At 47.7% G+C, this 14,165-nt stretch overlaps 1 protein-coding gene across 2 annotated transcripts in view; it reads right to left on the reverse strand.

Annotated features, from left to right (window-relative positions):
• GPC3 (glypican 3) overlaps positions 1-11,958 on the reverse strand; it is a 421,980-nt gene extending 410,022 nt beyond the window's left edge. Inside the window, exon 1 of one of the 2 annotated variants that reach the window (XM_023249386.2) lies at positions 11,598-11,958. In XM_023249386.2, the coding sequence (XP_023105154.1) occupies positions 11,598-11,772 (175 nt within the window). In that variant the 5' untranslated portion in view covers positions 11,773-11,958. The remainder of the gene's footprint in view (positions 1-11,597) is intronic. The other variant, XM_023249385.2, reaches the window with a different exon arrangement.
• Positions 11,959-14,165: the final 2,207 nt, after the last annotated feature.

Raw genomic sequence — 14,165 nt, forward strand, 5'->3', positions numbered from 1 at the left:
CCCAGGTTATGATCTCTCAGTTCCTGAGTGCAAGCCCCATGTCGGGCTCTAAGCTGACAGCTCGGAGCCTAGACCCTACTTCGGATTCTGTGTCTCTCCCTCTCTTTCACGACTCGCGCTCTCTCTCAAAAGAAACATTAAAAAAAAATTTTTTTTAAATCAGCGAGAGATCAAGGACTTTCGAGCTTACGTTGAATGAAAGTAGAAACCCCAATGAAGGCAATCTCTTAACCAAAAGGGAAATTAAAGAGACTGTTCATGCCAGAGAAACAGAACATTAGACCACCCTCTCTTCCCGCAACCAAAGAAACATTACATCTCCATAGACACTTAAGACAAGATCAGCCCAATTACACAAGTATGCCTAGTATTTGCTTGGAACATGTTTCAGAGACCAGCCAGCAGGGCCCAGTCTGCCGTGGAATAGAGACCAGAGCTCCAAAAGCTACACACGGCTACAGCTTTCATTCTCCAGAGTGAGACGCTGCTCCCCAGCTAGTGGGGGTAGGGGGGGGTAGTGTGCAGAGGGGTCTCTATGTCAGAAGCAAGCAGGTCAGCGGAATTCAGAAGCTAGGGACACTTTATTAGTGGTTGCATTGTCTGTACATAAGATATGTGAATGCAAAGCTTTCACAACACAAATGGTTGTGAAAGACCACCCACTGCTAAGAGTAACAATTAACAACTTGCAAACAGTTTAAAGATCACACCAAATTACTAATTACTGCTATCAAAAATAATAGAAGTCCAATCCCTTGATTCAAATATACTTCTCTACATCCCCCCCACCCTCGTCTGTGTGTGTGTGTGTGTGCGTGTGTGTGTGTGTTTGCGCACGCACGTGCATTTGGTAGTGCATTATCTTATTTACAAAATCTTGGACCATGACAACATATACTCATACTTTCTCTTAATCAAGAGAATTCTTGAAGTCTTTGGCAGTTTTTTTTTTTTTAAATCACCAGATGTTGGCAAAATGCATTTTAAGATGTGTCACATGCAAAAGCCTGGAAAATATCATCCACACCCATGACTTCCAACTTAAGCCTATATGCTGATGAGTCCCAACTATGCTTCTCCTGAACTCTAGAAGAGTATACATACTATTTCCAGTGATCTCATCTATTCCCAGAGTTTCAATTACCATCTATATTCTGTTAATGTCCAAGTATGTATCCCCAGCCCTGATTTCTCTCTCTTCTATGATCCAAAACACAGGCTCAACTGTCTAGCAGACATTTCTGCCTCAATGATCAAAGAACCCCTCAAACTCAGCCCCTTCAAAATCAAACTCATTATTTCACCCCTTAAAAATATGTTCTTCCTGGGGCGCCTGGCTGGCTCAGTTGGTAGAGCATGTGACGTTTGACCTCAAGGTCGTCTGTTCAAGCCCCCACACTGGGGGTAGAGTTTAGTTTAAAAATATTTTAAAAAGTATATTCTTCCTGCATTTCACTCATTTATTTAACAAATATTTCCTGGCCACCTATTGTGTGCCATACCCCACCACCCAGAAAATCTAGAAGTTCTAGACTTACCTGGTCCACTTCCTCTAGTCTCTCAACTTTATCTTTTACTCCCTTATTTACTGCCCTCCTTCTCCACCTGTATTACTAAAACTCCTTGTCACCACTCACTCTCCGGTCATTTTCCATATGTTTTCTCTTCTTAAAATGTTTTCATGGCTCCTCATCATGCTTGGACACGGCCCGAGGAAACGCCTCAGCATTTCCTGCCTCCTTTTCCAGTTCATCTTTCCTCTCCTTTCCCCACAGCTGTTCGCCAAGCAATCCAAAGTATTCCAGCCCAGCAAATGTGTCATTTTGTCTCTTTGTGCCTCTGCGTATACCTTACATGACAGCCAACTTAAGGGCAGCGGGGCACCCCTCCTCCATAGCTCAACAGCCCCCCAGATCCGTCCATGGTGCCCAGCTCCATGACAGCTCTCATGGCACTGCCTTGACATCTCTGGTTTTCCTTATCCGGCCCCCGTGCTAGGCAGTGATTTTATCTCACGCCATCAGTACCTGGCTTAGAATCAGTGCTCAGTGAATGTTGGCTGAAGGAGAGAATGAATGAAAAACTTTTAAATATTTATGCAGAGATAGCATATAAGGTTCATTATTAGTAGGTTCCTTTGCTGAGAATTTCCATCTGTTTTCCAAAACAACTCAATGTGGTCCCCAATACAATCAGTCCATGAAAGCTAACTTGGAAACTGCCTCTTGGGTCACATTCTCATTTCTATGGAGCTCAACATGCTATGCAGCCAGTGCTAGAAGTCATTCTCCAAAATGAGCCAAATTCACAGTATGGGTTGACCACCACTGCTTTAAATGGCGATCACATCTCTGTACTTAGGATAATGATGGAACTTAATAAATGAGCTCTATGATATCAGTGACAATTTGCTCTGCAACAATTTGGGGCCAATCCAACTGAAAATGGTTTACTCGAGCTCTGAAAAGCTGTACCCCTTATCTCTTCCCAGGGTAAGCTAGGCTTATTCTCTAGGTTATTAAGGACGGACAGATGTAGGGATATTGTATGTTGGTATGTATGAGTGTACAAACGTGAGTGTGTACGTGTGTGTGTTGGAACCAAACAGCTTAGCAGAACTCAAAATCTGCGGACACTTTATGAGTGACTGCATTGTCTGTACATAAGATATATGAAAGCAAGGCTTTCACGACACAAATGTAAGGTATGGTTGTAAAAGACCACCCACTATTGGGGCGCCTGGGTGGCTCAGTCAGTTAAGCATCCGACTTCAGCTCAGGTCATGGTCTCGCAGTTTGTGAGTTTGAGCCCCGCATCGTGCTCTGTGCTGACCGCTCAGAGCCTGGAGCCTGCTTCAGATTCTGTGTCTCCCTCTCTCTCTGCTGTCCCCAGCTCACGTTCTGCCTCTCTCTTTCTCCCTCCCTCTCTCTCTCTCTCTCTCTCAAATAAATAAGCATTAAAAAGTTTTTTTTCAAAGACCTCTCACTACCAACAGTAATAATTAACAACTTTCAAACAGTTTAAATAACACATGATTATAAATTGTTGCTATCAAAATAGAAATATAGAATATTTGTACATATATAATCTATGAATACACACATACATATAAATATATAAATAAAAATACATATAAAACCTATCCAAACACCACACTGATTTTTTTAAGTAGGCTCTATACCCAATGTGGGGCTTGAACTCACGATCCCAAGATCAAGAGTCGCATGCTCCACCGACTGAGCCAGCCAGGTTCCCCCCCAGGACCACATTTAGATAAATCTGTAGGTAAAATTTTCCATTTGTCACTCCCCCCCCCCAGACTTCAATCTTGAAAGAGGGGCAACAAGGCTCCCAGGGCCACAGAGAACAAATAAAATGGCTTCCCCTCCACCACCCCATCCGCAGTCCCTACCGCAGATCAACTTAGCCAATGATGCATCCAGAGACCCAGTCGTTCTCTAGGTGCCTGCCATCCTAGGATCTCATTCAACAGCGGTCAAGTCCTGCAGACTGTGTCTCTAGGCGTTTATTCTCACATTCATTCCAATCTTTATTAACAACTCTGTACAAGGCCCTCTACTCACCACTCTAGAGGATATCACGATGAATCAAATATAGCTCCCGCATTCAACGACTGTAGGGTCTGGCAGATGCTATGAATAAGCTATGTACTTCACCAAACCAAGACGTGCACAAAGAGTATTTCGGTGACCCAGATGCAATTGGGGCATATCTCCACATTTTCCCTGCACATGCAAATTTCCAAAGTCAAATGGTTTCTACTCCTTTCAAGTCTGTTATGTGTCAGTGAACTTTCTGATACATGCCAGGGTAAGGGATTTGAACGTCCTCCCTGAATCTGTAGCTCTAACCCTTCCTCTCTTCCCCACGTTTCCCTCAGCTTCGATCATCCAAACCAAAACTAGACAGAGAGCAATGAGGAATCCCAGGATGCCGCTATATAATACAAGTACCAGAATGAAGAGTTTAGGGGAGAGGGAGCAGAACCATAATTAAGGAGGAAAGGATACAAAGGCAATTCGGATATTATTTTCAAAAGAACACCCTCCCTTTCTTTTTTACCCTCTTTCCTAGTTGGGCTTCTCGCTGAAAGAATTCCCAGGGGGTCATCCCTAGCCAACTAGTTGAGTTTTCTCAGCTGACTTTAAAAGTCTGCTCTAACGCATACAGAAATTAAGAGAACTCTCACGAGGCCCTTTATCCTACTCCAATAAAATCTCCATGGCTGAATATCCACTTTGGATTATGTCCTTCTAAATGTACACTTATGAAACTCAATGTTCTACGTAAGGAACACCAAAGAGCAAAGAAAAACTTACATACATTCCTTGTATGTTTCTGTTAATTGCCACCAAGCTGCATTATTTTTGGAACCTAAATACCACAGATTTGTAAAGGAAATGTATGCATTTATGTAGACGTAGATGTATTTATCTATAAACTACTTAGAATAGCCTTGTAGACAAGCACAGAATACTTACCTCTCGTAAGATTTGGCTAGTCTACTTCTTTCAGGGAATTAGAGTGCAGCCACGTGAATTAAAGCAGTTCTTTGACACTTACCTATAGACAACAAATGGATTTTTGACCTGAAAAATAGTTACTTTTTTTAGAAACCTTAATATATTAGTAAAAGTGAACCAACTACTTAAATATTGGCTTCAAGGAAATTTTCTTTGTAATACATTTCTACCTCCATTCATTCAGTCTACAAATATTTATTGAGCACCTACGATTTGTACTATGCTCTGTGCTACATTCTGCAGATACAAATATGAAGATCCCAGCCCAGTAAGGCAGACACAGATGAAAATGAACACATGCCTGAAAGATGCCATACTCACAATTTCTAATTTTGCAGTCATACACTTATTTCCAAAAGACAGACTCAGGAAGACCAATTAAAATTGTAGTCTAAAATTCTGCCTCATTCTGGATTTATAAGAAATAAACACATATTTCATTGCGAAAATCCTGAAAAACACAGGATATTCTCAAAAGAATCACTTCTTCTTCTAAAATGTTTTATTTTTCATTATTATTATTCATTTTATTTTATTTGAGAGAGAGCACGCACATGTGCACACATGTGTGGGGGGAGGGGCGGAGAGAAGGGGAGGGAGAGAGGGGGAGAGAGAGAGAGAGAGAGAGAGAGAGAGAGAGAGAGAACCTCAAGCAGGCTCCATGCATAGCGTGGAGCCTGATGCAGGGTCAATCCCCCCAACCCTGAGACCATGACCTGAGATGAAAGCAAGAGTCAGACACTGAACCGACTGAGCCACCCAGGCGGCCCTCAGAACCATCATTTCTGAGAAACGTACATCATTCAACTTTCAGGTGGATAGATAGGATACAATGAGTGGGGGCTTCTTTTATAATGGCTTTAACTTCCCTGTCCCTTCTTCTTGCCACTCTCACTTGTATTTTATCTCCCTTCCTATCAATTATTTATCAATATAAGCCTATTAAGTATACTTCAAAGAGCTTAGGAGATTTACTAATCTAGCATATAAATACAATTTCAGCTACTGGAAGTAATTAACTGTTTGGAACACTGGCAATGCATTTTGGTCCTAACACTCACTCTTTTTTTACTCATGAGGAAAAATACAAACTCTCCAATAAGGCTTTATCCAGCTACACACAAAGAGAGGCAGAAGTGAAAATGCCTTTCTTGGTAATCGATCTGGATTCATTTTTGTTTAAAAATGGCAGACAAGTATTTCTAATAATTGGCACCCACGTAATTGATCTTCAATCGGCCCAACTGGAAGTATGGAACTAAATCTTCTTTACTTTGTATTCAACAAGGTGTTCAAGCGAGACGGTAATGTTCCAGTGAGGGTTTTCCCCTCAAATGCAGCATTTCAAAATGCACATTTTCTCTGTCGGTATGCCCACCTTCACCTTGCTTTCTGAATCGCATTCTCCCTGACATTCTATCTCAGAAGGTAAATTCCCATTACCTTATGCTGTCTCCAAAGCCAGTCTGGGGCCCGTGATTTGGATTCTATTCTCCGATGCTCATTTCTTAATGGAGTGCTGGAGATCCTGTTTCAAGCCAGACAATTTGCTAAATATGGGCAGATGAGTGGGGGGGGGGGGGGAGGGTTCTGCCCACACTTGCCATTAGACCCTAGATTACCCAAAACATCAAACCCATTTGCAAGCTTGGCTAGGGCTGAATAGATGTTGGCTCCTACTACGGTCTCTTGAATGGAGCCTGAGCACAAATTCTGATCCCAGGTTACAGAAACGTGTGGGGTACTTCAACAGGTCTGTGCATGTGTTATAGCTCAACTCCCAAATACGGTAATGTCAACGTTAACGAGAAAGGTCTAGCTGACATGAAATCAAAGAGAGTTTGATTTAAGAGATGTCCTACAATTTATGTGCTATAATAATTGTTGATCTGTAATGATACTAAACCAGTCATAACAATGTTGCTAATTTCAATCTGTTCTTTGGGTACTCGACATTAATAAGCCCTTCTTGATGGTATGCGTTGCCAGCTAACTAAGGAAAGACCGAATCTTTCTCCAGTCAAAATATATGTAGCCTGAAAAGTTTGTCCACATACCCCAATAATGTGCCAGAAGAAACTGGACTCAGGCTTTGAAAATAAGTAAGATGACACAGAGCTTAGGAAAGTATTTGAGAGTTCATAGAGAATACATAATGATCTAGAAATTCTATTATCGTCAATAATTTACTAACTGCCCTATGGTGCTCTCGGTATTGTGCTCAACACTGCATCAAATGCAGTGCTTTCCCTTTAAGAAGCTTCTAATCTAAAACATACAAATAACCATATGCAGAAAAAAGCGAGAGATCAGAGTAAAGGAAGCATTCACAAAAATGTACAAATTCAGCGTGCCAGAACTTTTCAGTTGAGCAATATGATCCCTAGTGAAATTCTTTCCAAATGATGTATCGGGTGCACAAGTTATAAGTGATTATCTTCAATTTTCTTAGAAATGAGTAATAAGATACCTCTTAAGACCCATGCTTTTGTACATGCATCAAACACTAAAGTTGGCATGGTCATTGATAGCTGCCATTTAAGGAGAAAAAATATTTTCTGTCTTGTCTCATAGCAGACAAATCCAGGCCTCTTTCTTCCCAGGTTGGTAATAAGCAGCCTTTTTCTAGGCTACAGTGAACACCAAACATTGCGACTCTGAAGATGAAAGTAGCAGAATGCTCAAAAATATTGCATCAAAATATTGGATGCAATCTACCAGCCCATAGGAAAAAAAAAATTGCAAAACTGACACCATCTGTGTCATCTAGCATCCATCAGAATTATCTCATGCACACATCTCCTAATGCTTACAAACACGGAATCTGCTCCAAGAATTAAGAAAACTTTGTAAGATGGCGGCCCTATTAAGAGCCTTCGCCCTATCTCCCACTTCATCTCTTCAGTTCTTTTCCCTTGCCCAGGCTGGCTATTGTGACCATTTCAGCCAATTTCCTGGAGGTATTTTCTAGCCCTTTTCACCCTGTTTAATCCTACAAGTTTCCTGAGAAGCCTGTTTACGCGTATGCTCCCCCACTAGAATGCGAGCGGCCTTGACAAAAGGGACTGTGTCTCGCTCCCCTCGGCACCTCCAGCACCTCGTGCAGGGCCTGCCAAGGGGCGCCACTCTCACACTCGGTTGCAGCCCAAGTCATCGGCTATCTCGTCAATCGGATCCACGCTTCCCTCCACGCACAGCTCGGGACCGACCATCGGGGCACGTGGAAGAAATACACGGACCACATTCGAAAGGATTCTCCCAACTGTTCCCAGTTAGCATACAATAATACGACTTTTTCCAAGTTTTAACGAATCACCTGCTGGCCCAAATGTCTGGTGCGGTCTCAGAAGAGACAAAACCCTCCCAACACTTCACTTCTTCTTCTCCCTCTCGACGCTAGGACCACTAACTGCTTCAAACGAATGGGGGAACCACAGCTGGCCACCCAGATACGGTTGCTAGTTCTCACACTTTAAAACAACAACAACCAATAGCACACTCTCTCTTTGTTTTGAGAATGCTGATCTTGATTTTTATGTCGTTTCATCTATTTTGAGAAACGCCAAGTCCATCCTGGCTCTTCAGGGTTGCCTTTTACCCATACCGGAGTTTGGCCTTCTGGATCGGTTCCCGCACTTTCCAAGGCCCTCTAAGGCAAGATCCCTCAATCTTTGGGGAGTTGCAACACTACCACGGTTTGTTTGATTTTCTCATTCCGATCCGTGCCCTTCACCACCACCCCCCACAAAAGTGGTGTATGGCATTCATAAAGTGAATTACACTTGATTTTTGTTTAGAGGAATTTTTTTTCAGACTTCTGTAACATTCCCTTGAGACAATTGGAAACATCATTGTCTGATTACTAGCTCACGTTCCTTGCCTAAAATTGTATCCATTCTTGATTGCGCCTGTGGGTAGGTTAAGCAAAACAAAATAAACATCTAGACTTATGAGCTCATCGGCTTTTTTCTGAATTTTTCTAAATTAAATAAGGGCAAAAGAGCTACACTGAAAGTCAGTTATATGGATTTTTCTGCCAAACGCTAACTCTGTGTGCCTGGTTTCCATCTGTGGTGCTTTCCAAGTTACAAATCCTTAAAAAAGAGAGTGGGGTATGAAAAGATCTATGGATTTGGGGGACATGCTATTTAGAATTGCTATCCGTGCCTTTGAACGCTCTAAAAGAAATGGGAACATGAGATTGTAAGGCTTTAGATCAGCTTTGTGGAAGTCTGGTGTAGCCCCCTTCAACACCAGTGATTTATTGTTTAGGCTGGCTGATTTCAAACGCCATTTAGTCTCATCCATATTAGCATAAGAAATGTACCTTATCCACTCTAACCCAATTCTGCTAATGGCCGAAGTTAGCAGTCAATCCCAAATGCTCCCCCTAAGTGACACAGGACATTCTCCAGGATTTCTCCTTACTGTGACCAAATCTCATTTTATCTGGGACAAAGAAAGCTTTAATGCAGTTAATACAGTGGAGCGGGAAAACCGAACACGGCTTAAAATATAGATGGAAAAAAAAAAAAAGTCAAGCGGTCATCTTGATGGTTCATAACTATCAAATAATTTGCAGCTCTCTTTCAATTTCCAACCGCTGAATGACAGCAGCAAATTACACATTTATTCACTTTGAAATTATGCACTTGCCATTGTATTTAGTCTGCCATTATCGTCTCTTCTCTGAAATACTGATGAGCTCTTTCCCCACATGGACATTAGGATTTTCACCATGTTTTCCACTCTACAGTGACCACATTTGCCCAAGTGAAATCCAGGACACATGGTTTTCGTGCCAAGACAGAGTACTGGCAATCTGCACTGCCCCCAGAAAATCCAGGGTACATGGTAGCGGCATGGGTATCGCCGTATTTGAAGTTTGGCCTTACTCCAGCCGGAGTCAAAGCAGTGCCGGCCACGTAGAGCTCACCACTGCACGTGTTTGTTAAATACAAGTGAAGCAGGGAAGCTGGGTTTCTACGAAGACCCTTGGAAAGTGATTTTTTTTTTTTTCCTACAGAGTTCGGGAAATACTGGAGGAAAAGGAAAAATCCCCATTAGGAGTTCCTGTTCTCTGCAGCATGGCCATCCCTAGGCAGGGAGCAAGGGAGCTCAGAGGGAGGAGGCCCAGGCCAAATCTCTTACACACAGTGTGTGGGCCGTCCCAGTACTTGTATACAGATGCTGTGAAGAGGCAGGCAGCCAGAGAGCTGGGGAGGAGGAGGGAGGGCCAGCACCAGCCAGCACGAGTGTGCTGTGCGTAGAGGGAGGGGGTTGCTCACTGAGTATCAGCGTGTTCCCTCTGGTCTTTTTCTTCTTTTGAGCACAACCTTTACTCCCTGGCTTCAAATCAGCCAAATGTGGCCCCAACCCCAACCCTGGACCCATTCATCTTGTGGGGACTCATCCTGTGAGGACCAATTTTTACATTATCAACAAAAGCGTGTTCTCTGGCCTTAGCAATCTAATTACCACGGCACTTCGAGGGGAGAGACATTCGCCTGTTGTTTCAGCCCTGTGGAACCGATTCGTAGGTTGCCCCTTACGGCTCCTGCACACGCCCACGCGGTACGTTATTAACACCTAACAGTGGAAGAGGCAGTTCTCCCCTCCCATAAAGCGAAATCCTGCCAAGCAATATTTAACGTACGCGCAAATGCATTTCAGTCGCCAAAAGGGGTGACCAATTACCTTTGCAACCAAACAGCAGGCTCGCTTGGCTCTTTTCATCCACCTAAAGAAAAGGCTGAGGGCTGAGGGCGCGCTGGCTGCCTAGGTAACCTCCCGCTAGCTAACGCTCGCTGCTCGCGCCCACAGGGCGCGCATCGCATTCACAACTTGGTCCGACCATCGGACCCGCCTCTCTGACTTGTTGAGAGCCACGAGCCAAGTTTTGACGAGGGCTGCTTCCCGATCCCTCCGAAGCGCGGGGCGCGCGCCCCGCCGGATGCACGGGTCGGGAAAGAGACCCCGGAGGCCACAGACGTCGCAGGGTTTGCGACTGCCACCGGCCGTTGCTGCGGAGCGCACCTCCAATAAATTAACCTGTTTGAAACCAACTCTTCTTGCCCGCATTGTCAGTGTAGCAACTTGTCCTAATTGGATTCTAAAGCAGGCTTTTAGGAGTCCAACCGCGGGACAGTCAATCACGCGAGGCCATTAATATTCATCTGTTGACAGCGGCAGCCCTGAGCTAAGGTTAAAATACGCCCTTACAACACGATCTGATTGTGCAGAACAAAAGGCAGGCGTTCGGAAACTTTCCTCCACCTAAAATCATCTCCCCTTCAGGGTCCAGCCTGTCAAGAAGGCAGATGAATTTGAGAAGGGGAGGAGTTAAATCATCTTTGGACTCCTGCTCCCCGGCCAGCAGCACCGTTTCCGAAGCGATTTTGCCAACCTAGATAAGGGACGCTGTTTTGAAGGAAAAGGATCGGTCCTCCTCATCGCGGGGACCCACCTACTCAAAAGTTTCCCCCAGCGTGTCTCTACCTGCCACTGCGGATTCGGAGATTTGTCCTCAACTTTGCCTGCACTTGGGCCCGCGAGCCCCGGGAACCCAGGCTGCGGAAAGGAGGGCGTGGGGGCAGGTTGGGGAGGGAACGGCCGGAGCCGCGGTCCGGCTGAGGCTGAAATGCTGGCACGTTCGTGCGAGCGAGGGTGGCAAACGCCCGAGGCACCGGCTCGGCTGTGGGGCGGCAGTTCGCCGAGGCCCAGGGAAGCAGCTCCCCCCTTCCCGCCCTCCCCCCAAAAATGGGCGCTCGCGGGAAGGCCATCCCCGCGGTTCCTCCCACCCGCACCTTCCCCGACAGCAGAGCGAGTCGGGGGGATGCAGACACGATCCCTACTCACCCTTCCGCCCTCCCCCGGTAGACCTGGCCGGGCCGAGGGCGCAGCGACCGCTCCCGAGTGCCCAGCGGCGGGGCGTACGACCGCCGGCCCGCGGGGCCGGCGCGCTCGGGGTACGGCCGCCACTCGCCCCCCACCCCCACCCCCACCCCGGCTCACCGCCGGGCGCGGGGCACGCGCGCGGGGACTCCTCCTCACCTGGCACGGGGGTTTCGGGCACCCACTTGAGTCCGGGCTGCAGTCTCTGGAAGAAGGAGCGGACCTGGTGACAGGTGGCGTCCGGCGGCGGCGGCGGGGGCTGCGCCTGTCCGGGGCAGTCCAAGCCGAGCAGCATCGCCACCACCAAGCACGCGGTGCGCACGGTCCCCGCCATCCTGCTTCGCGGGCAGCGAGGAGAGCGCGGGAGAGTGGCAGCGGGAGCGAGAGCAGTCCCGAGACCCGGCGAGGCTGGCAGCGGCCCTGAGGAGCGGGAGACGTGCCGCTACCCAGCCGCGGCAAAAGTTTCCTCGCAGCTACCTGGGCGCGGGGCGAGGGCGGGAACGGCTCGGCGGCTCGGGCGGGGCGGGGCCGGCGGGCGGGGCGGGGCGACGGGGGACCGGGCGGGGCGGGGCGAGGCCAAGCGCGCGGCCAGGGGGCGGCGGCCGCCGAGCGGTGGCGAGCCCGCGGGTGCGGGGCGCGGGACCGCGGGGCCCGCGGGGGCGCGGCGGCGCGGGGACCGGGCGAGGGCGGCGGGGAGGAGGGCGCCGAGCGCGTGCGGTGGCTCCTGGCGGCCCAGCCCAGCTGCCCGCTCGCCGCCGCTCTACCCAGGGCGCTCTGGCATAACTACTGCAGAGGGGCTGCGGGCTCCAGCGCGCTGATTGGCTTCCCAGCAGCCGTCCCCTCTGACTGGCTCTGGGAGAAGTTCCCCAGCCTCACTCCTCCTTCCCGCCGCTCATTGGCCTACAGCCGGCAGGGCTTTTCCCTTTAGGATTTTTGCAACCTCTCCATCCTTCTTCGTGGTGCGCGGGGCTCCCTGGCCTCGGGGCCCCTCTCCGCTTCGCCACAGGCCTCCTGCCAGCCCTGTCCAGCTCGTCTCTGGCCACCGGAGCCACCCGAGGTCTTCCCCTTCCGTGCAAAATCCACCACCTCTTCCTGCTCTCCGAGGGGCTTCCCTCGCACCGTTTTCCCAACGCGGCAACCCCGGCCGGGTTCGCAAACCCAACCCACGAATAGTTACATTCTGGGGCAGCTGGGGACCGCCGGTGCGGCGGCGGCGGGGGGGGGGGGGTGGGGGGCGGGTCACAGCCTGCCTCTTCTCTGACTCCCGTACCTAAAAAGTCTCAAAGCCCGTGGGATGTGCTAGGTTTGATTCCAAAGAGCCACGCAAAATCAGAGAAAGCACCTGATCCCAGAATGTGAAAAGAATCTGTCTCCTGCAAGATAGCCCCAGGTGACGCTTCGTGAAGCAAAGCACAACTGGCGACAACAAAATAACCTGGAGCTTAACGCCAGCCTAACTCATTACAAAATCATTGGACACAGCAAATTCACTGAGCCAGAGCTAGCCTGTTTCGCAGAAGGAGTAGAAGAAGGCTGTTGTCTCCTAGATCCAAATCCCCACCTCTCCTGCTTAAATTTCACCATCAGAACCAGTTCTTTGAAAATGAAATACCTCTCCAAGGAGGAATGCATTTAGTCATTACCTATGTGTTCCTAGGCAAGGATCTTTAACTCCCCTCTTATTTTCTGTGACTCCCACGCACACACCTTAGCATAGTGCCTTGCACATAGTAGGAACTCAATAAGTATTTGTATAATGACATGACTTAACACCCCAGTGTGAATTAGTTTATCATCTGATTGTGTTGCTTCTGATGGAGGTAAAAGTAGGTTTTGCTAAGGAAAGGAAAGGGAGAGCCTCCACGCCAGGAGTTTTCCAGGGAGTGCCAGGCCAGGAGCGTGTGCCAGAACTTGCGGGCAGAGAAAAGAGGCAAAGGAGGGAAGCCTGGTGAGGAGTTGACTCATTTGTTCATTCATTCATTCAATAACAAATATTTGAACTCCTACTACCCTACTACACGCCAGATATGTGGGATGCAAACAGACAATGGGGATCCAAAGATTAACCCATGGTACCTAACTTCAAAGACCTACAAGTTAATGGGGAAAACGACCAAGTAGAAAATGTTAACGCAGCACATAGTCGGAGATAAGACAGAGGCAAAAGGCCACGGGTTCTAAGGGGTAAGCGGGTAGGTCAGAGAAAGCTTCCCAGAAGAGATGGTTCCCTAAACTTAGATGGAAAAGGCCAGTTGAGGTCAGAAAAGAAGATGGCAAGGAGGGTGCCGAGGGAAAAGAAGAAGCGTGAACAGAGCCTGAGCCAGGAGAGCCTGGCATGGCCCCCGTTGGAGAAGTGCAAGTGGGAAGCACAAGTAATGTTTCACGCTAGGTAGGCAGGCGGTCAGGGGAGCTCAACCAGCCAAGGTGAGCAAGGGCCAGATTATGCGGTCTTGAAGCCAGGCCGAGGAGCCTGGGGAACCACGTAAGGGAATGTTAAGCAGAGGGGTGACATGATCATGTTTGCCTTAGGAAAAGATCTCTCCAGCGACATCGTGGATTGTGGAGAATGGCTTGGAGAACGAAGAGGATTGGAAGCAAGTGAAAACGCTGTGAAAATAATCCAGTCGAGAAATGATAAAGGCTCAGGGCAGAGGAGATCTGGAAGGCAAAAAACTAGCAGCTGTATTTGGGCGTAGAATGAAAAAGGCATAGTGACCTGGGGGCTGT

The sequence above is a fragment of the Felis catus genome, chromosome X, assembly GCF_018350175.1.
Source record: "Felis catus isolate Fca126 chromosome X, F.catus_Fca126_mat1.0, whole genome shotgun sequence".
NCBI lineage: Eukaryota > Metazoa > Chordata > Mammalia > Carnivora > Felidae > Felis > Felis catus.